This window comes from Colletotrichum navitas (assembly GCF_030913465.1).
Source record: "Colletotrichum navitas strain CBS 125086 chromosome Unknown LY79scaffold_47, whole genome shotgun sequence".
NCBI lineage: Eukaryota > Fungi > Ascomycota > Sordariomycetes > Glomerellales > Glomerellaceae > Colletotrichum > Colletotrichum navitas.
Genome location: NW_026850593.1, coordinates 76,924 through 98,038, shown reverse-complemented (window position 1 = coordinate 98,038; position 21,115 = coordinate 76,924). Strand labels below are relative to the sequence as shown.

At 54.5% G+C, this 21,115-nt stretch overlaps 7 protein-coding genes across 7 annotated transcripts; 3 read left to right on the top strand and 4 right to left on the bottom strand.

Annotated features, from left to right (window-relative positions):
• Positions 1-364: 364 nt before the first annotated feature.
• Positions 365-3,180, bottom strand: LY79DRAFT_275728 (uncharacterized protein). Its single transcript, XM_060552071.1, has 5 exons — positions 2,934-3,180; positions 2,582-2,864; positions 2,400-2,535; positions 2,064-2,351; positions 365-2,011 (listed from the first exon to the last, which is right to left on the bottom strand). The coding sequence occupies exons 1-5, from the start codon at positions 2,980-2,982 to the stop codon at positions 509-511; spliced, it is 2,259 nt and encodes a 752-aa protein (XP_060412187.1). The 5' UTR covers positions 2,983-3,180; the 3' UTR covers positions 365-508.
• A 330-nt stretch (positions 3,181-3,510) lies between these two features.
• On the top strand, positions 3,511-6,096 carry LY79DRAFT_581261 (DNA-directed RNA polymerase I subunit; the record flags this gene model as incomplete). Its single annotated transcript, XM_060560177.1, has 2 exons — positions 3,511-4,987; positions 5,039-6,096. The coding sequence occupies 2 exons, from the start codon at positions 3,511-3,513 to the stop codon at positions 6,094-6,096; spliced, it is 2,535 nt and encodes an 844-aa protein (XP_060412186.1).
• Positions 6,097-6,214: 118 nt separating this feature from the next.
• LY79DRAFT_275696 (uncharacterized protein) lies at positions 6,215-6,756 on the top strand. Its single transcript, XM_060552069.1, has one exon. The coding sequence runs from the start codon at positions 6,333-6,335 to the stop codon at positions 6,678-6,680; it is 348 nt and encodes a 115-aa protein (XP_060412185.1). The 5' UTR covers positions 6,215-6,332; the 3' UTR covers positions 6,681-6,756.
• A 188-nt stretch (positions 6,757-6,944) lies between these two features.
• Positions 6,945-8,468, bottom strand: LY79DRAFT_559306 (pfs domain-containing protein). Its single transcript, XM_060558248.1, has one exon. The coding sequence runs from the start codon at positions 8,315-8,317 to the stop codon at positions 7,220-7,222; it is 1,098 nt and encodes a 365-aa protein (XP_060412184.1). The 5' UTR covers positions 8,318-8,468; the 3' UTR covers positions 6,945-7,219.
• A 66-nt stretch (positions 8,469-8,534) lies between these two features.
• LY79DRAFT_559305 (WD40-repeat-containing domain protein) lies at positions 8,535-12,939 on the top strand. Its single transcript, XM_060558247.1, has 4 exons — positions 8,535-10,477; positions 10,529-11,945; positions 12,002-12,554; positions 12,617-12,939. The coding sequence occupies exons 1-4, from the start codon at positions 8,834-8,836 to the stop codon at positions 12,756-12,758; spliced, it is 3,756 nt and encodes a 1,251-aa protein (XP_060412183.1). The 5' UTR covers positions 8,535-8,833; the 3' UTR covers positions 12,759-12,939.
• A 1,558-nt stretch (positions 12,940-14,497) lies between these two features.
• Positions 14,498-15,919, bottom strand: LY79DRAFT_519330 (PAP2 superfamily protein; the record flags this gene model as incomplete). The annotated part of the gene is made up of 2 exons (XM_060555128.1): positions 14,498-15,443; positions 15,498-15,919. The coding sequence occupies 2 exons, from the start codon at positions 15,917-15,919 to the stop codon at positions 14,498-14,500; spliced, it is 1,368 nt and encodes a 455-aa protein (XP_060412182.1).
• A 3,397-nt stretch (positions 15,920-19,316) lies between these two features.
• LY79DRAFT_559294 (uncharacterized protein) lies at positions 19,317-20,276 on the bottom strand. Its single transcript, XM_060558246.1, has 2 exons — positions 19,553-20,276; positions 19,317-19,502 (listed from the first exon to the last, which is right to left on the bottom strand). The coding sequence occupies exons 1-2, from the start codon at positions 20,074-20,076 to the stop codon at positions 19,466-19,468; spliced, it is 561 nt and encodes a 186-aa protein (XP_060412181.1). The 5' UTR covers positions 20,077-20,276; the 3' UTR covers positions 19,317-19,465.
• Between the last annotated feature and the right edge of the window lie 839 nt (positions 20,277-21,115).

Genomic DNA, 21,115 nt, shown 5'->3' with positions numbered 1-21,115 from the left:
TGTGTTGGCATTCTTAGGTTATCGGGGAAATAAGCAATGAGAAAGCATGACAAAGAGTGGCACTGTGGAGGGGCCAAATGGAGGGGCCGAAAGGAGGGGCCGAAAGGAGGGGTATCATTGGGGAATTGGATATTTCTTAAACCGGGTCCGAGACGTCATAGCATGTGGGGGCCCCTGGCGGGTGGAATGGGGAAAAGATGAAGGGGGACTCGGACAGTGATGCACGCTGTATTTTTCCTGCGTAGTTTAAATGGCTGCGTGTGGCAGACAAAGCCTCAGCACAATAGTGGGAGAAAGCATGCGATTGCAGCAATGCTGCATGCATGCTCTGTGTATATACGGTACAATGCAACATGTGAGACGTAGGTGGGAGGGCACGGATCCGCCCTTGCAGACGCCTTACAATAGTACTATGTATCTCATGCTGGTGGTGGTGTGGTATGTGTCTATGCACCTTGGCTTTCTCCAGCCCACCCCATTCGGCATCTACTTCCACTTCATTCATCTCTTATTCAGCTCCCGGCCCGGCCCGCCCTAAATCCCGCCGTACTCTCCATACACGCGATCCCACCGGCCGCTTCTCGTGGCCTTGCAGTACCTCGATCCACGGTGTGTCACTGACGTCGTTGGCCAGCTCGAGGTTCTCAGGCTCCTCGTCTGACCTATCACTCTCCGTGTCCTCGTCCATGACCTCCACCGTGTCATCCCTAACGTCGCCTTCGGTGCTGTTGAAAGACTGGTAGTACAGGTCTTCGGTGTACGCCCAGCCGGGTGAGTCGAGCTTGCCGTGGATCAGCACTAAGTGGTGGCCTGCCTCTTTTGCAGCCACGATGCGTTCCAAAGGAACCGGGGTGAGGATTTGCAGGGCGCCGTTTTTGGTGTCGATGCCGCGAAGCAGCACCATGCCGAGTGTTTGCGAGTATCGAGGGTCCAAGGTTTGAGCGTCAGAGTTCGGGATGTAGGGGATACCCTCCGGCGTCTTCGAGATGATCCAGTCCAAGTTTGATGCACTGCCGTCAACGTCCATCGCATCAGGGCCTGGTGCACGTGTCATGATTCCCTCACTCTCTTTGGCGAGGCGGTCAAACGCCTTGATGTCCTCGGCTTCGACCAGACACAGGATCGAACCGTTGATCGTTTCCGCAAGCAACTCTGCCGGTGGCTGGTACTCGTAACTGATGATACCCAAAACACCGCGGTTCTTGCCCTTGTAGCCAACCGTTAGTGGCGGTGACGACGACAACGGTGTCGGATTCCATGTCAGTCTGTTTGAAGGATCCTTAACAGTATGGAAATACGCGAGCGCCTGCATCGAGCGCAAGTGTGCTGCCGTTCTCGAGGTGAACTCCGACTGCTGGGAAGGCAGAAGTGTAAAAGTCTCCTTACAAGCCGCCTGCAGGCCTTCGACAGTCTCCTTAGGCCCGTCTTCCGACATGTATATGACTTCGGTGGGTTTGATGGTTGACACCAGCTCGGTCAAAAGATCGAGTCCGGTCCCCAGAACCCAACCAGGGGTGTTGATGATCAAGGGTAGCCCCTTGCACGCGCTTTGGTGACGGTGGTAAAGGTCCAATGCGCATTCCAAATACAGCTCTGGATCCGAGGCGGGAGAAACCGAGGCGATTGAGTGGCATCTCACCACAGATACGTGCTGCTCCCCTGCCGCTATATGGGTAAAGGACGGCCCCAGGTTTGGTTCTCTTACGTGGACCAATGCGATCGTACCCGCGGGAGTGTACTCCGGTTGTCCGGGATCAAGATCTAGCACCACCACCGATAGGGGCGTTTTCCTATTTCGCGTCTGCTGGCCGGCGCCAGTAAGAAGGCGGTTTCCCAGTATCCGACCAAACGTGGACTTGCCAGATGATTTGGGGCCGCAGAGCATCACGCTCAAAGGCGGTTGGTCCGGCTGCCTTGCTTTCGTCAAGCCCGCCAGCTTCTTATTCCAGGCGGGAGGAGAGCGCAGGTCCTGAATCAAGGCCCGCTTCGGCGCATCTTCCGTGGTGCATATCTACAGGCAGTCAGTTAGCCATGCTTTCTGCGTCTCGGAGGAGCTCTCTCACAATTTTGTATGTATCTCTTTTAGCGGCTTGCTTGCTCATCTTTGGCTCCGGCTCGTGCCACAAACTTCGAAAGAGAGGCGAAAGTCTCTCGAGTTTTCGGAGACTGGCTCCTTGCGGATGCGGATGAAGCTCTAGCCTTGTCTCTTCCGTACAACGCAGCACAGGGATCGCATGGCAGTGAGGTGCATGCACCCATCTGATGCCATCGCTAGGCCGGATGCTTGCTCCCGCGATGGTAACCTCGCCGTCAGCTACCCGGATCCCGTAGCTTCCGAGCACCAAAAAACGCTTGACCCCGTCAGCATTGTAATGCGTGATGACCTAGGTGTCGCTTACCTCGCTGTCATGAAGCCTGAGTTCCAGAATCCCGCCGGCGATTTTGCGGGAGTTGCTTTTTGTCGGCCTGAAAGTCGAGAATTGTTGAGGGCCAGACTTTCCTGATCTTATATCTTCAACATCGACCGTCGGACTGCTAACAAGTGTCAGCGAGCGGTAGACACGTCGGAAGAGTCTCTCACTTTAGCGCGGTGGTCATATCTACTGCCTGCGTTACATCATGGCTGTTCGAGATTTTACTATGGCTGGAGCTTGAAATTGCTGCTTCTTGGAGAGGTTCTGACGCCTTCTCGGTGTCTGCAAGCCTTTTTGATGATCTTGTCTTTGCGGGGGACTGCCTCTTGGAGGTGGACTTCGGGGTTGATGCTTGTGACTCTTGGGCCGGCTGAGACTCAGGCTGAGGCGCTGGCGACAAAGACGGACTGGCTGAAAGTAGCTGTTGCCTCAGAGCAAAAGCGCTCATTGCTTTGCAAGATGTTAGCAGGCACTTGGGCTAAAGAGGACTCAGCGGAACAGCCCAAGGGACCAACTCACGTCTTGAGCCCTCAGACGTCTCAACCTTGCGTCGCTTTGGCGTTGCCATGCCGGATCGAGACCGCCTTCCCAACAATGAATCAATGGCTTAAAAGAGGTTATAGCAAAGAACCCCCTTTGGCTCTTTCCCTCTATTGGTAGATGAAAGCAATGAAGCTGCCCTTACCAGTGATGGCAAAGCCGAGATGCCCGTCTGAGAGAGAAGTGAGGCGTGATGAACAGCTCTCGTTCAGTTCACACTCGGGGAGAGAGACGTGGTGTCCTACTCCTTCCTCTTAAAGTGGCCGGTACGTACTCGGCACTTAAAGAGGCAGCCACGGCCGGCAACTTCTGCTGAGGATATCTATCTCACTTTCTTTTCCTATCTCTCTCTCTCTCTCTCTCTCTCTCTCTCTTTCTCTCTTTCTCACTCACAGACCTCACAGACCTTGCCGACTGCGAAAGGTCAGCGACTTTTCTTCTCTACAACACAACTCTTGCCTGCCGAACTCACACACAGCCTTTTCTTTTCCTTCTTCAAAATCTTGCCACAAGCCACGCCAAGCCCAAGGCATCCGATATTGTCCGCAATCTCAAGATGTCTGGAAAATCCGACGGCGGCCGACGTCGCTCTGCGAGTTTCCGAAGCGAAATGCATACACCGAAAAACAATGGTGGAAAATCCTTCATGCGCGGCCGAGCCCCCACCATGCCCTCGCTGAGACGACCCAGCACGCCCGCCACGCCCGCCACGCCCGCCACGCCTGGCACTCTGCGCGTCGCGGTAGCTTCTGCCGCTGCAACCCCACCAATGGTCCGTGCAACCCTGGCAAGCTCTGCTGGATCCTCGCGAGACCCTCGAAAATTTCCTGCCGCAGCCAATTCCACCATCACGACGCCCTCAGTCCACGCCACGTCCGTCTCGCGTCTTCCTCCCCGATACATCCTAGACACGATGTCGACACGCAAGCTAGATGGCGTTCACTTGCTGAGCACTATGATGGAGAAACAGTCCCAGGAGCCGGCTCTCAGCCAATCGAAAAGCAAATTTGCTCGGGGCTCTCAATCCAAGGCCAAGGTCGAGAAGAAGTTCGACCCTCGCGCTTCCGATACCGACGAAGAGGACAACACTAGCAGCAGTGACGATAGTGATAGTGATACTCCGGCAGTTCCCAGTATTGTGAACAAGCTCAATGGCCAGACTTCGTCGAGCAAACCTGCTGGTACACCCCTCAAGAAGGCTAAGCGCGCCAAGGAGGACGAGGTCGCCGATAGCGATGCCGAACGCAAGACCTCGTCCGCGAAGCCCGCTTCCACCACCAAGAAAGCTCCTGTAAAGCCCGAAAGCTCATCCGAAGAGTCCTCGGATTCCGAAGCGGAAGCGGAAGCGTCCGACTCCAGCGATAGCAGCAGCGAGAGCGAGAGCGAGAGCGAGTCCAACAAGAAACCGGCACCTAAGGTTCCTGTGAAGGTGGCACCCACCAATGGCGCATCCACCACCTCTTCGAGCGGATCAGAGAGCAAATTGGAAGACGAGGCCGCAAAGCGCACAAGGTCCGCGGCCAAGCCCGCGGTTAATGGCATTAAGGTGGTCAAGCCCGCCTCGACCAGCTCTAGCGAGGCCACCTCCAGCGACGAAGAAGAAGAAGAAGAAGAGGAAGGTGATGATGATGATGATGATGATGGATCTAGCAACGAGGAGGATAGCTCCGATGAGGAGTCTAATGACAATGCCGTTGCTGTTACTGCCAGACGCAATAGCAATGACCTCACCGTTCCTGGCTTCGTCGGCAAGGACTTCGTCCTGAGAAAGGCTCAAGGCGATGAGGATGGAAAGGACATGAGCGACTTCTTCGCCAAGGCCAAGCTCGACGGCAAGCAGCTCTGGTACTTTACCGCCCCGGCATCCGTTCCCATCAACGTCATTGAGAAGCTTCAAATCCCGATGGACAAGGCGCAGAACGGCGATGCCATTTTCAAGCACAACTCTGAGGACTATACCGTTGGCTTCGACGTCGGATCCACTGCTGTGCAGCTCCTCATCCCCAACAAGAAGGGCACTCGCTACGAACAGGGTAAGCAGAACGTCTCAGACCCCCGTAGTGCAATATGCTAACTACATTCAGCCTCCCAGAAGGTCGACAAGGTCTTGCACGTCAAGCGTGTAACCCAATTGGTCGGCAGCGAGCCCTGTGCCCCTACACTCAACCAGCCGAACGCTGCACGCCCTCAGCCTCCGGGTTTGAAAGCTCGTTTCCACCCTATTGGTGTCTCTGATGGTACCCCGCTGGGCTCGATTGGTTTTGATGCCTCATCCGACAGCGACGAGGACGTCGATATGGCGCCAGCTCCTGCCTTGCCGTCCAGCTCCAAGAAGTCTAAGCGCGCGTCCACTCAGGGCGATGCCATGGACATCGACGAGCCTACCCCCAAGGCCACAAAGAAGGACAAGAAGGACAAGACCGCCCGAGACCCCGTTCAGGACTCACAGTCGACTGTCATTGAAGTCCCCAACTCGCAGCCTCTGACCTCCAAGAAGGATAAGAAGAGCAAGAAGCGACGCGATAGCATCGAGTCGATCTCGAGTGTGGGTTCCAACCCCAATTCGGCGCTCCTGAAGGGACAGAAGGTTGCTGCCGCTACTCCCGATCAATCCAAGAAGGCATCGAAGCGCAAGGTCCCTGCAGACGAGGAAGACGCTTCTGCTCAGCTGGAGAAGGAGGCTGCCTATGCCGAGAAGAAGACCAAGAAGGCCAAGCGCGACGCCGATAACTCTGCTCTGGGGGCCGTCCAGGCTTCCGCCAAGAAGGTCACGGCTATTCCTCCACCGACTATCCCGACGGCTAGCTACTCTCTCTCCAACATCCCTACCGGTTCCAGTCCTACCCCTCAGATCTCGACCCCTCTGCCGAAGTCTAAGTCGAAGATCTCCAAGAAGTCCAAGAATGACGAGCTGGCCATTCTCAGCAGCTCCCGGACTGCCTCTGCCCGCAAAGAAACGCCTATCCAGCCTCCAAGTGTTCGCCGCGAGTCCGTCGTGCCCGTCCCTCAAGTCCCTTTCCGGTCCTCTCCTGCAGCTGAGGAGACGCCCAAGAAGGAAAAGCACAAGCGAAGAAAGTCGGAAAAGACCGAAGAGCCCAAGTCTGCCAAGAAGGAAACGCCTATTCCAGCGCCTAAGATCTAGAAGACCATGAGTGCCGGAAAGCCGAACCGTACATTCCGGCCTGGCTTTTGAGCTCAGCATTTCACTCGTACAAGACGAGCTGCCCATATCCCTGCCAGAGTATATAAAAATGCAACAGTCGCACGCCCGACTTGCTCCGTTAAAAATCTTGGCCCGCGAGCCAGCTTGGGGAGCTCACAGCTGGTCCACCTGGCTTCTTTTTTTCCTTTTTGCTTTCTTTTCTTGTATGGTACCGGATGGAAAAGTACACTATGGGCTTGAGAATCAGCCTCATATCTCGCTTTGCACCCTGCTCTATGCCGTCTAGCTTGCTTCGTTGCAAGTACGGAATGGCTCTTACTACGATGGCCCCCCTGGTTTTCGCGAGAGCCGCTTTAGCCTTGTATGAAGACGGGCTCGACGAGCTGGGGATGTGTCGGGGAACGAATCACCTTGGACTTTGCTTTCTTTCTTTTCTTGAGGCGTTGGAAGGATGGATACCTAATGCACACCCCTCTTGTACGAGGTCTCCATGGGGGTCAGGAAGACGACGGAGGAGGAAGTTCGGCTCGAGTGGAGGAGCCACATGTTTGTCAGCTAGGTAGCTAGTCATAACGATGACGAACGATCAACTATTGGAGAGCACTTGAATGGCTTGCTTGGCGTAGTCCTTAAACATGGATAAAAAGACATTGATGTCATGAGGATATAGCTGTCAGTACCCCCGCTGTCCAAAACGGTGGTCCGCTTACGACGCTTGAGGTATCCAAGCAAACTGGGACGATTGGCTCATCTCAGTTGGGCTTGTCAGTTGAAAGAGATTATTCTGGAGATGGTCTTCGTCTCCTACGCACAACTTTCCTTTTCTAGACGCAAACCGGTTATTCTACCTGATCATTTGTCACGCTGAGGCTATTACTGAAGTTAACACAGAGATGTGGAAGGCTTAAAGCTCGTTTGGTAGGGACGAGATGTGCCCGCAACAGAGGCAAATTTAACCAAGACATTGGTCAAGCAAGAAACAAGCTCAGCGGTATATACAAGTCTTCCCACTCCGGAAGTCGAACCTGTAAGCACCACCAGATGTTTCGAAAGCCTATCTGTGCCGTGAACGTCGTTCAGACGGCTCCCCAGTCTTTGGGCATCACCTAATGTGCAGATCCTTCCCGACTGAGAAGTTCCCGGAGCCGGAATGCTGGATGCCTGTGCCATAGAAACTATGGCTACCGGCGGGCCCAGTACTGGGATTCGATGCTTCGTCGACGGAAGGTGTCGGCACAGCGGACATCGACGGGGCCTCCGAAGGATCTAGGTAGGTGAGCAGTTCTTTGGTGCAAGCGGCGGCGGCAGCGGCGGCGAAGTAGTGCCAGGCGTCGTTCTTGTGGGAATCCGCGTAATCGGAGATGCCGCGGATGACGATGCAAGAGAACTCGGACATGATCCCGGCGGCCTCCATCTCGAAGCAGAGCACGTCGCCCAAGCTGCGCACAGCCGCGCTCCTCTTTGCCGAGCTCTTCAGCACGCTGTCGCCCGAGGCAATCAAGCCGTAGTGGATCACGGAGCCCTCGGGCTGACGCGGTGTTCTCTCTTTTGCCTTGGATCTGTCACATCGCGCACACGTAGCGCTGCTGGCGTCGTGGGTATAGTCTTCGAGGAACAGGATGTCGGGTTCATGGGATGGCCGTTGGTAAACGGCGAGCTTTGGTGCCTTTTGGAGCATCGCCGTCACAAACTCTTCGATCTTGTTGTCGCTGACCAGATGGTCGGACCGCATCATCTCCACGGCGCTCCTTAACATAGACGGCGGGGGCCACAACGAACCCTTGAGCACGAACCCGGCGTCGGTGTCCTTGCCCAGATCGTACTGCACGACACCGCCAGACTGCCCCTCGGGCATGCTCACGACAACATCGCCCAAGCGAATGTCGTGCCTGTCGCTGGGGACGCCTCCCGCGATGCCCACGAGGAACCGCCATCTGATGCGAGGGAATGTGCGGTCCAGGTTGGTGGCAACTGTCGCAGCGGCACCTTTACCCTGTTGGCCGGGGAGGCACGCGAGGACGACGTTGTGGCCGCTGAGCTCGCCGAGGACGTACATATTCGAGTCCCCGTCCTTCGCCCGCAGACGGGGATGTTCCCGGCTCAGCATGAAGCGAACAGCGCTCATCTCGAAGCTCATGGCGCATACCACCGCGATGGTGTATTCCTCGTGTGTCTCGGGTGTTCTGGCTTTATCCCACATGATGACGCTTCAGACTCCAGTGAGGGTGTCTTATCAGGTAGCTGTTGTATATTGTATCATTTACCGACGCTGGGACAAAGCTTGTGGGGAGGTTCAGTTCTTATAGATGGTCGCGGAGCACTGTGAAGTACGGGGTGTCAGGCAGTGGCAGCCTTGGCGGTTATCTTAGGTACATCCTGATTACAGGATTTCACGTTTCTATCGGGTTCCTGTGCCTCATTTAACCGCCCAAACCCCGATGATGCCTGCGCACGTGGGCCAACAAATCCTGCTCAGCTGAGTGCTGTTATTTGCACAACCTGATGGAACAGACTTTATGACAACGCTGCCTCTTACAATCTTGCGTCCTACAAACCGCGAGAGGCTACGCGATGGAAGCCGAGTCCAGAGGGACACGGCGTGGGAAAGACCCCGACTTGGATAACCCCCGAAAGCGAAAGAAGACCATGCCTCAAAACGACGACGATAGCACGGTCTCTCAAATCTCACAGGGGCCTGGTGCTCACTCGGAACTCCATGGCGCTGGTGTTCAACACACGGGGTCAGGAAACTTTACTGCCCGCGACATTTACATTGGTAGACTCTCTTGCGAGCGGTTGCAAATCCTGGCTAACCGATGAGGAAGGCCCAACATCCAGCGGTGAGCTCGAGCGCGAGCTTCTTAGGGACTTACGTGTCAGCGATCCCCGCGACGACAAGGAACGCATCGAGCGCAGTAAAGGCGGACTACTGTGGGACTCTTTCCGCTGGGTCCTTGATCATGACGACTTCCGCCAATGGCAGGACGACGGGCAGAGTCGTATGCTTTGGGTCAAGGGCGACCCGGGCAAAGGCAAAACAATGCTTATGTGCGGCATCATCACCGAGCTGGAGAAGCGGCCTGCAGGCACGGTTCTTTCCTATTTCTTATGCCAAGCGACAGATGCGCGTTTGAACAACGCAACGGCCGTCCTACGCGGCCTCATCTACCTACTGCTCGATCAACAGCCATTTTTGATTGAGCGATTGCGAAAGAAGTACGACCATGCGGGCAAGCAAATATTCGAGGACGTAAACAGCTGGGATGTCTTGTCAAGAACTCTCCTCTTCATCTTACAAGACCTAGGCTCACGAACGACCTACCTAGTCATTGACGCACTTGACGAGTGCGAGACGGATCTCAGCCAGCTTCTTCACCTCATTATTCAGGCCTCCTCAACAACTCAGGCAAAGTGGCTCCTTTCCAGCCGTAACAGACGCGACATTGAGCAAGTCATACGGCCCAGAGAGTCCCAGACTAGGTTGAGTCTAGAGCTGAAGGAAAACGCAGAGCTTGTGTCCCGCGCTGTCAACACATACATCTCTCAGTGCATCTCGCAGCTGGCGGTCCTGGAGGGAGACGTTTTGCAACAAGACCGAATCCGAAGCGAAATACAACAAAAGGCCAACGGGACGTTCCTATGGGTGTCTCTCGTCATCCAAGAGCTTCACAAGGCGGAGGTTTGGGAAGTCATGGATATCATCAACGATATCCCGGCCGGTTTGGACAAACTATACGAACGAATGATACGGCAGATCGAGAGTCAAGGGCGCGACAGACCCAATCACTGCTGGAAGCTTCTTTCGACTGTTGCTGCCGCGTATCGCCCGCTTCACTTGGAAGAGCTGAGGGTCCTTGTCGATTTGCCGCCGAGCGTTTCCGCCACGCAACAGAACATCGCGGCAATTGCAGGACGAAGCGGATCTTTTCTCACAATAAGAGACAACGTTGTTTACATCATCCACCAGTCAGCAAAGGACTTTCTGACAAAGCACATTGCGCAACATCCGTCTGGCCTAGTAGCGGTGCACAACATCGTCGCCTCACTATCGATCCAGGCCATGAAGGAGACACTTGGACGCGATATGTATAAAATACGCAAGCCGGGATTTCCAATCAGCCGAGTCAAGCCACCCGATCCCGATCCGCTAGCGTCTGTCCGCTATTCCTGTGTCTATTGGGTCAGCCATTTAGCGGAGGGTTGTAACGAACAGAGTCAATGGGGTCGAGAGTTATGTGACGGCGGACCAGTCTATACATTCTTGAAGAAGCATCTCCTTCACTGGTTTGAGGCGCTTAGTCTCCTTGGGAGCCTGTCGGAGGGTATCCTTCAGGTATCCAGGCTGGCAAATCTGATGCAGGTACGTCTCGAACGGCAATCCAAGTTCTTACGAGATACTGATAGGGTATAGCTATCATTAGAAAGCCCTAAACTTACGGATCTGGCCCGGGACGCATTGAGATTTATTCGAGCCAATCGAGGTGGTATTGAAATCAGTCCCCTTCAGGTTTACACTTCCGCACTCATATTCTGCCCGAAACTTAGTACTATCAGAACGGTGTTCGGTGACGAGGAGCCTCAGTGGATCACGATAAAGCCAGCTGTGGAAGACAATTGGAGCGCATGCCTGCAGACTCTTGAAGGTCATAAAGCGGTTGTTTCCTCCGTGGTCTTCTGCAGTAATAGAATGCAGCTGGTGTCCAGTTCATGGGACAGCACTGTCAAGATCTGGGATATTACTACAGGCCAATGTATCCAGACATTTCTGGTTCACACATGCAAAAAAGTCACTTCAGTTGCCTTGGCAAGCGATGGCAGGCATTTTGCCTCAGGATTCGCCTCAGGGTTCGAGAATTGCATCGTCACAATCTGGGACAGAATTACCGGCCACTGCATCAAGACATTAAAGGGCCATACTGGCTCGGTCGATTCAGTGGTCTTTTTCGGTGCCAGCTCGCAGATGGCATCAGCATCAAGCGATAGAACTATTAAGATCTGGGATATCAACACAGGTCACTGTCTCAAAACACTTGCAGGTCATGTTGCGCACATCTATTCACTTACCTTGTCGGGCGATAACAGGCAGCTTGCATCAGGATCGCTGGATCATACTGTTAAGATCTGGGACACTGTTACCGGCCACTGCATCAAGACATTATCAGGACATACCGGCCCCATTTTCTCGACAGCGTTCTCAAACGACGGTATGCAGCTAGCTTCGGCGTCTGCGTACAATTGTATCAAAATCTGGGATATCACTGTCGAACGATGTGTCCAAACACTTGAAGGCCATAGAGGGAAAGTTGTTTCAGTCATCTTCTCAGCTGATGGCATGCAGCTAGCATCAGCATCAGCAGATAAAACCATCAAGATCTGGGATAGGTCTACAGGCCAGTGTGTCCAAACACTTACAGGCCATACTGGTATGGTGCACTCAATAACCTTTACAAAAAACAACATGCAGTTGGTATCAGCTTCAGCAGACACAACTATCAAGATCTGGGACATGGCCACAAGCCAGCGTCTCCAGACGCACAACAAACATCACACTAGTGCTCTTCGCTCGGTAGCTTTCTCGGACGACAACACGCAATTAGTGTCAACGTCGGATGATAGAACTGTTAAGATTTGGGACAGTACAGGCCGGTATCTTAATACGCTCAAGGGCCATACCGAAGCTACTACCTCGGCAGCCTTCTTAGAAAACAACACAAAGGTGGTATCAAGGTCCTATGATAACTCTGTTAAGATTTGGCACAAGGCAACAGGCCGGTGTCTGAAGACTCTCGAAAGTCACAAAGGCCGTATCATCTCAGTCTCCGTTACAGGTAACTACACGAAGCTATAATTAATGTTACATACTAACAGAGGACTGTAATGATAGACAGGGCTACAGCCGGATGTTTACAGACGCGGAATGACCAAAGATATCACCAGCCTACATACTCTTCTATGGATTCCCTACTTCTGGCATCATTGTCGATGGATAAGACTATCAAAATATGGGATATAGCTACAGGCCAGTGTCGCCAGACACTTGATCACAAATACGCCGTCTCGACTGCCTTCTCAAGCGACAGCACACAGCTGGCATCGTTTTCAAGAGACGGGATGGCTAAGATATGGGATGTAGCTACAGGACAGTGCCTTCGCAAATTTGTTCACAATGCATGGCACCGTTCAGCAGCCTTCTCTAACAACAGCATGCAGCTGGCATCGACAGCAGATGATACCCTCATGATCTGGGACACATCTACCGGCCAGTGTCGACGGAAGATTTGGATGCGCGGCCGCGATGCTTCTGAAGTTGGCCAAATCTCCTTTTCAGAAACCGACCTGCAGCTCCACACGAATATAGGCACCATAGATCTGAGACCTGGCACCGGTGCGACGTCGCGGCCGCGGGCTGATGCGGCGGAAGCGGCAACCTTTTGCGGCTATGGAATCAGTCAAGACAAAGTCTGGATCACACGAGACTCAGAGGAAGTGTTGTGGTTACCGCCGGAGTACCGGCCGACGCGCTCGGCCGTGAGAGGTTCCACGGTGGCCCTCGGCTGCGTTGGAGGCCGGCTCTTGATTTTGGGATTTTCAGAGGACGACCCAATCTTGTAGCGGCCCGTCCCGTCTCCCTCTACCTCTAGATGTATATGTGTCGTCGGTTTGGATCGCATCTTTCCTCTAGCAAAACGTGCGGTAGAAAAGGTGTTGGAAGCATGCAGTGGCGTGGTTTGCTTTTGTAGACGTTTTTGATTTTCTTTTCGTCTTTTCAACGGCGGGGAAGTGCAAATGAATTCTTTTAGGGTACTAGTCAACTCCAACATCTCCATTCCCCGTCATTCCATCGCACCAAGTGACTCATCACTGCCGCAGTGTCACCCGATGTCAAGGTCGACCGGCAGGCAACCCGCCGATGAAGACGGTGACGAAATGCCACCGTGCACAGGCAAATCCTGGCCGAACCCGGGGGAGCCGCCATCGGGCATTACGTCCAACATCGAAATTCATGCTCATGCCACGCGACGGACCCGCATCGTCAATTCGGACTCGGAGGAGAACCCAACAACCCGGGCCCCCCTTTTTCCCGTCGAACCAACCATCATCCCCTTCCTCCCAGGAAATTAGCTACACCTCGTCCGCCCCAAGCCTAACAGGCCCCCCCCCTCGCCCGGCACTTGCATCTTTCTCGTCATCCCCGGGACATGTTATCCGTAGTAATCAATTTCCGGCACGCACACACCCAAAAAAAAAAAAAAAAAAAAAAAAAAAAAAAAAAAAGAACGAAAAAGGGGAGAAGAGGAACAATAAAGCCCAAACCTCACAAACCAACAAGACCCCCCCGGACAGAACAAACTCTTGTCCGGTACCCTTTTTTCGATGTGGGTCCGCAATCATTTGTAAGCGCCCCCCCCCCCCTTTCCCCCAGTCTGGTCGTGACGGGAGGCGGTCCCGATCGCTCGGGTCTTGGCTTAGCGTGGTTTCCGGGCCCTCCTTGCCCACAGTCGTTTCTTCGCCGCCTGCGCCGCAACCAAAGAAGAGCTGGCTGCGGTAGTCAACCCCTCTTCCACAACCCCCCCGGAAGGTTATTCAACGACACCATACTAATCGCCCTCAACTAAGCCACACTGGCTGATGCGACGACGATCCGAACGGGGCTTACTGAGCAGGTCACGATGGTGCGCCTGACACATGGAAACGTTTAGTTTTTGAGAAATTGTTTCTCGTCTTGATTCTTCATGTTCATCAACTACTTCAGTAGCGACTGCTCTACCTGTGCTCGTGGTATACTTTGACTCTCGTCCTCCGCATTACATCGGGTCCGCCTTCCTCGCTGGTCGGACGCCTGAGGTCAATCTTGTCCTCCTCACGTCCGGCACTGGGCCGAAGCGGGAAAACATCCGAGTCCTCGACATTAAACACATTAAATGTACCGGGGGTCTATATCTTCTTCATGTCCCCATTCCGCGTACGTCTCTTACGCCAATTTCCTTGGTCTTTCTCTGCAGTGATGGTCATCCATGAGGCCGTTACTCCTATGCCTGGCAAGAGTATTTGCGTCGCCGGCTAGTCATTTCGTCTGCAACATAAAAAATAAAGTAATAATAATAATAGCAGTAAAGCACCGCGATTGCGCCGTTGCTGTGCTCCTTCTGATGCAAATGGTGCAGATAGTCCAAACTGGTATCCGTGTTGAGTGAAGATTGCTGATGATGAGGACCGAAGAAAAGGGTATTGGTCAAGGGTGAAATCGTTCTTCGAGGGCTCCGAATACGCTCTGCGTGGCCGTGCCGGCATTATGGCCCACCCAGCTCGTGGATGGTCCTCGCTTATATTATGGTGAGTTCGAATTGAAATGCGCGTGCTGTGCAAGGCAAACCCCAATCTACCTGACGGCCACCTCAGTAAGCTGGGGAATCTCGTATCGTTCGTGGTCCGGTCGGATCTCGATGCTGAAGAGGCTGCGGCCGGATTCTTCCGAGAGCGCGGGGCTTAGACTCCCGCTGCCCTGGCTTGATGTGCTGTAGCTGGAACTGCTTCCGACCGTCCACTCGTCGCTGGACGAGCTGCCGCGGCGCTGGAGGTATCCCATGTTGTACAACCGTCCATACTCCTCGTCAAAGATCTTGGTCTGCTCGCCAACCTCAACGTAGTCGTACTCCCAGCGGGTCTTCTTATCGGCCTGCTGTTGAGGCAGGTACCGAGCCTTGGCATAGTAGAAGATGCCGGCGGAGAGAAGGGAGCCACCGACCAGGTCGACCGCATAGTGGTGGTTGAGGTACATGGTCGCCCACCAGATCCATCCGACGTAAATCATGAAGAGAGGGCGGAAGCGCGGGAAGCAATGGCTCAAGATGAGAGCCTCCATGACGGCGTCGGCGGCGTGCAGCGATGGAAAGGCGCCGAAAGGCACAGGGGCAGTGGTGAAGCTCGTTGTGTACATGTCGATACCGAGAATGGCATCGATGCGAGCCAGGCCGGCCGGGGACCCCTGCATGCCGTAGGCAGCAGGTGCCAGGCCATGCTCGTTTTCGTACCACGGAGGAGTGCAGGGGAAGAGGAGCTGGATGGTCACGCCGAGCACATTCAGCCATCCAAAGCACTTGGCGAAGACGGGGAGCGTCCTGGGGGCGGCAAAGAGGAACAGGAAGCCGGCGCAGACGAACGGGGCGCCAAAGTGGCCCAAGCCGTATGGGATCCAAGCGAGAATGTCGAGGAACGGGTGGGTGTGAGCGGACAGGATATTAGAAAGGTTGGCGCCGTAAAGGACGTTCTCGAGGGCTGGCAGGACGCGAACCCAGATGTGAGGGCGGTATTTCGCATCGATGAAGCTGTGATTCGGTCAGACTCCTGAGCGCGACGCCCAGAGCATGTAAGCGACTTACCGACTGCAAAAGAAATAAATGAGGTAGGCCCATATGCTCAGCCCCGGGAAGAAGAACTGGCTGGTGGCGGGAACGGTCAGAAGCAGGAGACCGCCTGCGACAGCGAGAGTCTTGATTAGGGGTGCCGACGGCGTAATGCAAAGCGAGAAGATGATGAGGGCGACCAATATCGTGTACTGTAAGTCGAGAAGCCTCCACTTGTGTGCCCGCAGTCTCCGTATTGTGACGAGAGGGTTGAACGACTTTTGGAGCGAGGTGATATCGTTAGCGTCGGTGTAGGTGTCGCTCTTCTTCTGATGCCTCTTTCCTCGGCTGGGTCGGTATCGGTGCGGGATCGGGTTGAGCTTGGCGAAGTTGATGTTGCCTGTCCAGAGCGACGGTAGCTTCGGCTTCGCTTGGATGAGGCTGGGGAGATCACGCATGTTTGCTGGATGCGCTCGGAGGACAAGGCAGTATTGAAGGATTGCTTGCAATGCAACGCGCGTGGCGGGGCAAGAGGCGGTAGTAGGTGACGGTAAGGAGGACCTCCGAGGACGACGAGGTCTTCTTCCGGGATGCGTCAATTTGTCCGTGTCTGACTAAAACCAAAACATCCGGTAGGGTTCTTTGTCGTTATGTTTGAATGTGTCTCTCGATGGGCCAGCTACGTCATGTCCCGGTGAACAACAAGCCTGCTGTAATTTCCAAAACCTGCCAAATCCTCAAGCTGGTGTGTCCTGTAAGTGGATGGGGGCCGCCCAAGGGAGAAGACGGGTGAATAATCAACGGGCGACGGAGAGAATCTGAGTAGTAGGAGGAGGACTGGTAGAGGAAGGGGAATAAGAGATCAAGAGGAATGGAACAGGTAGCGACGTTGCGGAAAGTGTGGATGACTAGACTGATATGTATGGCGAGACCGCGGAACGGACGGGGCAAAGCGGCAGGGGAGGGCAAAGTAGGTTAAGGTAAGGCAGACAAGGTCCCAGGTCCCAGGGTTTTTTTTCTTCTTCTCTCTCCCAAAGAGATGAGGCCGAGGCTTGGATTCTACCAGAGCCCATGGTTTGTAAGAGCCCAGAGGTACCCAAGCCACCCATGGCAGAGCGGAAAAGTACCAAGCGAACCCAAGCCGGCCTACGGAAGCGGCGGGGACCGGGGTGCTTGTCAGAGGCCAACAGCGGAGTGGAATGCATGTTTTTGTGTGGGGTGTGAGTGTGAGCGAGTACCTGTATGAATGTGTGGGTGTCACCGTCCGTTCTTTCTTTGCGGATAGCCCAAAGTATCGTGACTTGTACCTGTACGTACCGTGGGTACACACGTACCTTTCTTCACTTTTCTTGCCCGTGGTAGGTTGCGAGTCTCCCGTCCCTACACAGCTGGCCATGACCAGGGGGCCCCGGGCGGTAAGTGGTTCTGTGCAGCGCGTGGGCCACTGGATAATGTACAAACACCACAGTAATGTAGTGTACTGACAAAACTGAGGGCGCTGAACCGAATCAAGAGGGAGCCATGGTGCTCTGCTGCTTCATTCCGAGACCCTGGGGTTCCTTAACATGCCTCTCTTGGCGTCTCTGTCTACGCACCAGGTACTCAGGGTTGCGCTGTTCTGTCCTGTCCGAGTGCCGGGTTTCGTTTCCGTACGTCTCATCTCCCATGCACAAGAAGGAGAAAGGACGAGCCGCGCGGGTGCCAATTGCAGCCCTGCCATGTTCCCGCTTCCTCCGGATAGACATGTCATGATTGCCATTAGAAGGCTGGCAAGCTCGGCGCCGTCGCTATGGAGGTCTCATGGTAATCGTCCTCGGGGGGGGGGGGGGGGGGCTGGAGAGTGAGTACCTATGTAATCGCAGTACCTATGTGGTCGCGTGCCGGTCACGTTAATGACGATAAGGGACTGCGGTGAGTGACCGACAAACTGCAACCCGTTCTGATAGATGCGAAGCGAGCGAGCACACTCACAGTGCACTAGCGAGGGAACTTGTGGCGTCTGATGCGCTTTGTTGCTGGGGACCATCTCCGTGTGTATTAAACATACCTACTTGGGGGGGGAGGAAAGGGAAAAAGTGGCACACGACCAGAATGTGAGAGACGCTCAGAGGCTGCAGCTCGGGTACAGGTACATTCCTGATAGAACAGAGTCTCGGGGTACGTACTGGAGCAAGAGTCACGAGTGCTTGTGGACAATACACCGTACTAGGTGATGGACCGCGCACGGGCTTATCTTAGGAGAAACATCAGCGATGCACGTTCGCTCCCTGCACGGAGAGGTACGTATTTCCCAGTTCCAAGTCCGCTTTCCTTACGTGATGATGCTGGTTTGCATGCCACTACTTGCCGCCGGGGTCCATTTTTCGCTTCGAATTTTCTGCTCCGTCACGGCCACGACCAAACCTGTCCGTGGTGGATCCGATTAGTGATGGTCTAGAAGCTGCCGTCTGTTTGTGATTTCCTTCCACCATCTACACTAGACTGGCTACTAGTTACTTTGGATTCCAGCCCGCATCTTTCCATGTGTTCTTGGTCTTTGGCCTCGAAGAATGAACGCACCGCTATTGATGGTTCGTGTTCTCCCACGCCAGCAAAGCCCGTCCGTCCCCCAACTCCTGTTCCCAATGCGACAAATCGGCGCATCGCACTTGTCAGAATCGAACCTGACCTGACCCTGCAGGCGCGCGTCACCTGCATCCAGGCCAGTCACAGAAAGAAATGATACCGTATGTGTGGTGTGTGTCGCGTGCGTGCTCGAGTCGACGATTGGTCAACAGGGCCGATGATGGATCACCCCCCCGTCCCAACGATACATACCTACCTACTGAGTACGTAGTACGGAGTACATTTTGTACCGAGGTCCCGTTCGAGCACCTTCTCGCGTTGCATCGTAGGAGGAGGTGCAATACCTAGCAAAGTGTCACATTGACGTGTCTGTTTGCTGGCCCTCGCTCCCTGCTTCCTCCTCTTACATCAATCCATTTGAGTGAAACGAACTGCTGCTCCTCACCCGGTGTCGAGGCTATTATCGTTGACTGTCGCAGCAAGGTTGGCTCTTGCCGAAAACATGTCACTCGCCTACTTGCCTCGCTTGCTCGGCAAGCCTGGAAGAAAAGGATGTCATCGTGACTACACAGACAGCCCACCTAGTGGCTACGGTCCACACATGAGCAACAAGTAGTGTAGGTACGTGGAGCGTGCAGAGCAGGTAGGCACTCGGGTGACAAAATAGACCGCCGGTTTTACCTAGCACTACGGAGTACAACTACCACCACCACCACTACAACTGCCGGGATAGACAATAGAGCTTTAAATATGCCAAACAGGCGCGATTGAGAGGCGCTTATGAGTTCAGGCAAGATACAGGTACACACTATATGAAAAAGGATCATTTTGCCTTATTTTCAGTTATCTGGATGGTAGGGCCACGAGATTCTTGAAAACTGGCTGTCTTTTTTGTGACCCGAGTGGTACGATGTAGTGAAGTACCGGAAGGGACATCTCATCGTTGGGCCAACACGATCGGCACCATCGGGGAAGACCACAGCGTCGCAAAGGTCAATGCATCGGGCGGGCTGGCCTGACCGCTGGCCGCCCGACGTTGTCGATTCGGTTTTTGTGGTCTGGCGCAAGGCGTTAGGGACCGTCACTGTCAAAACGGGACTTGCAATCGGTGGCTTGCAAATGGATTCGACACCAACCCCGGTCGACGCATGCATGCATGCAAATCAGACTAACGAGCCAAACTGGGAGGCCTGTCCGGGTTGTGCTTTCCACTGCGGACCAATGCTTATCTAATATATGGTCCCCGCCATCTCCGGCATCAAGCCCCCCCCCCCCCCCGAACGATGTGAACGAAGGGGGATTCTGCATGCCATTTAACTCCGTCCCGGCCGGCGTTTAATCAGCGAGAGCCGAATTGACGCTTTCGTGCTAGCATAACCTGGGCTCTGTAAAAGCGGCATCACCCTTGATTGCTGCCGAAATAAGCGCCAAGAGGAGTGTCATCTCAACTTGACAACGACTCGGACCAAGAGAAGTGTGAGCTGTTACATGCAGCCCAGCCCACATCAGGATGCTAATTCTGTCAGAAAGGCAAATAAATGTCTCTGTTTCGAGCTGGCAAGCGCCGGCGCTTCGTCTCTCCCTGCCCCTCTCCGCCTCCCTCTTTCTCTCTTTCACGCACAAACACACAAACAGAAAAGCCAGAAAGGCAAGCAAGCGGGTCGGTCCAGAAGAACAAGGCTAGAGGCGAAATGATGGGGGATTGTGTTGACGACAATTCACTGCTTGCTTGTCTTAGCGCCCAGAGGTCAGAAGGGGGGCCAAGGGCCCAACTGCGCCAGGAATAAGCGAGTCCGCACGCCCGCTGGCAACGAGGTTGAAGGTTGGCTAGCGGGGACAGCCAACGAAACCGAGTGGAGCTCACAGCTAGCAGTAGGGTTACTATGTATACCGGTAAACCACCACAGGTACCTAGGGTGCCTACACTACCTACCACCGGATAGTGCACAATGAGTAGTGTAAGGGGGTGATGGTGACGTGAGGTCGGGCAAGGTTGCCCCAGCTCAGTAGACGGGCTGCTCGGTGTCGCAAGTACCGGTACTTGGTTCATCAGGTACCTCCTTCCTGCTCCACCTCTTGCCAGGGAGCAGCAGGAGCAGCAACAGCTGTTGAGTTCATTTTCTTCTGCGATGCCCCCACTCGGCGGCCAATGTTCCTTGTGCCCAGCCCCCTCCCAAGGCTGGCTAGGTAGGTATCCGTACTCACTGTCGTCATTAATCCAATTTTCCTTCCTTCTCCTCCCCCCCCCCCTTCCTTTGTCATCCCGCATGCTTACGCAAGACGCGCAATTTTTCACCCTTTCGCTTAATCCCGGGGTCCATTTGATTCCCGCCGCTCCCCTCCCGCCTAACGGACAGGACGCTGCAGTCCGCCCCCAGGAGTCGGTCGTCGGCCATGACCAAACCTCCGCATCCCGTTTGCGCTTTCCCTTCTCCCATTCATCTCGCTTGTACTCCGTACACCGTTGGATTACCGACAACCCTGCCTAGTGTCCACTACTTCGTTCCTATGCGAGGTGCAGATACGCGGTACGAGGATACGCGGATGGTGCTTACACCACCCTGCTCGCCTTTCGTCGGCCAGTGACATCTTGTGGCCGCGATTACCAGGACCCGAATGCGCTGTGTACACGGACTGTCACGGCCGTCGTTGGATCGGACGATGGTCTCTCCATCCGTACACGCGTGTGTGGAGTAGTATCGAAAGGTCGTGGTGCATCACACATGCAACGAAATCCGTTTCCCAACTATGACTACAGCGAAACGCTCCGCGCCTGAGGAGCTGCGACCGAGAGATGCGTGCCTCGACTCTCTCTCTCTGAACCAGACCAGACACGCCGCTACATACCTGTTCCCCGTGCCGGACCAAACCTCGACAAATTCAGGCTTCTCACGCAAAGCCCAGAGAGCTGCATCGCGCATTACCAGCCCCTACTATTGGTTTTAGCTAGAGCTTGTTTCCGCCCGCATGCGGTCCTGCCAATCGATGCGGTTTGCCCCCCTCATGTTCAACGCGCGGAAGACAACCGAAAGCGATACGACAGGCCCCCATCATCTGGTTTCTGCTCCGAGATGCAAATCGCGCCAAAC

Bases quoted from the DNA above. Each gene is read 5' to 3' on its own strand.
- LY79DRAFT_275696 (XM_060552069.1), top strand. From the start codon at position 6,333: ATGGAAAAGTACACTATGGGCTTGAGAATCAGCCTCATATCTCGCTTT.
- LY79DRAFT_275728 (XM_060552071.1), bottom strand. From the start codon at position 2,982: ATGGCAACGCCAAAGCGACGCAAGGTTGAGACGTCTGAGGGCTCAAGA. The intron at 2,865-2,933 runs GTGAGTTGGTCC...CATCTTGCAAAG, and splicing joins GACGTCTGAGGGCTCAAGAC to CAATGAGCGCTTTTGCTCTG. The intron at 2,536-2,581 runs GTGAGAGACTCT...GACACTTGTTAG, and splicing joins GATATGACCACCGCGCTAAA to CAGTCCGACGGTCGATGTTG.
- LY79DRAFT_559306 (XM_060558248.1), bottom strand. From the start codon at position 8,317: ATGTGGGATAAAGCCAGAACACCCGAGACACACGAGGAATACACCATC.
- LY79DRAFT_559305 (XM_060558247.1), top strand. From the start codon at position 8,834: ATGGCGCTGGTGTTCAACACACGGGGTCAGGAAACTTTACTGCCCGCG. The intron at 11,946-12,001 runs GTAACTACACGA...CTGTAATGATAG, and splicing joins CATCTCAGTCTCCGTTACAG to ACAGGGCTACAGCCGGATGT. The intron at 12,555-12,616 runs CTATGGAATCAG...TGTTGTGGTTAC, and splicing joins GAAGCGGCAACCTTTTGCGG to CGCCGGAGTACCGGCCGACG.
- LY79DRAFT_559294 (XM_060558246.1), bottom strand. From the start codon at position 20,076: ATGAACCAAGTACCGGTACTTGCGACACCGAGCAGCCCGTCTACTGAG. The intron at 19,503-19,552 runs CTGACAGAATTA...GTAACAGCTCAC, and splicing joins AGAGACATTTATTTGCCTTT to ACTTCTCTTGGTCCGAGTCG.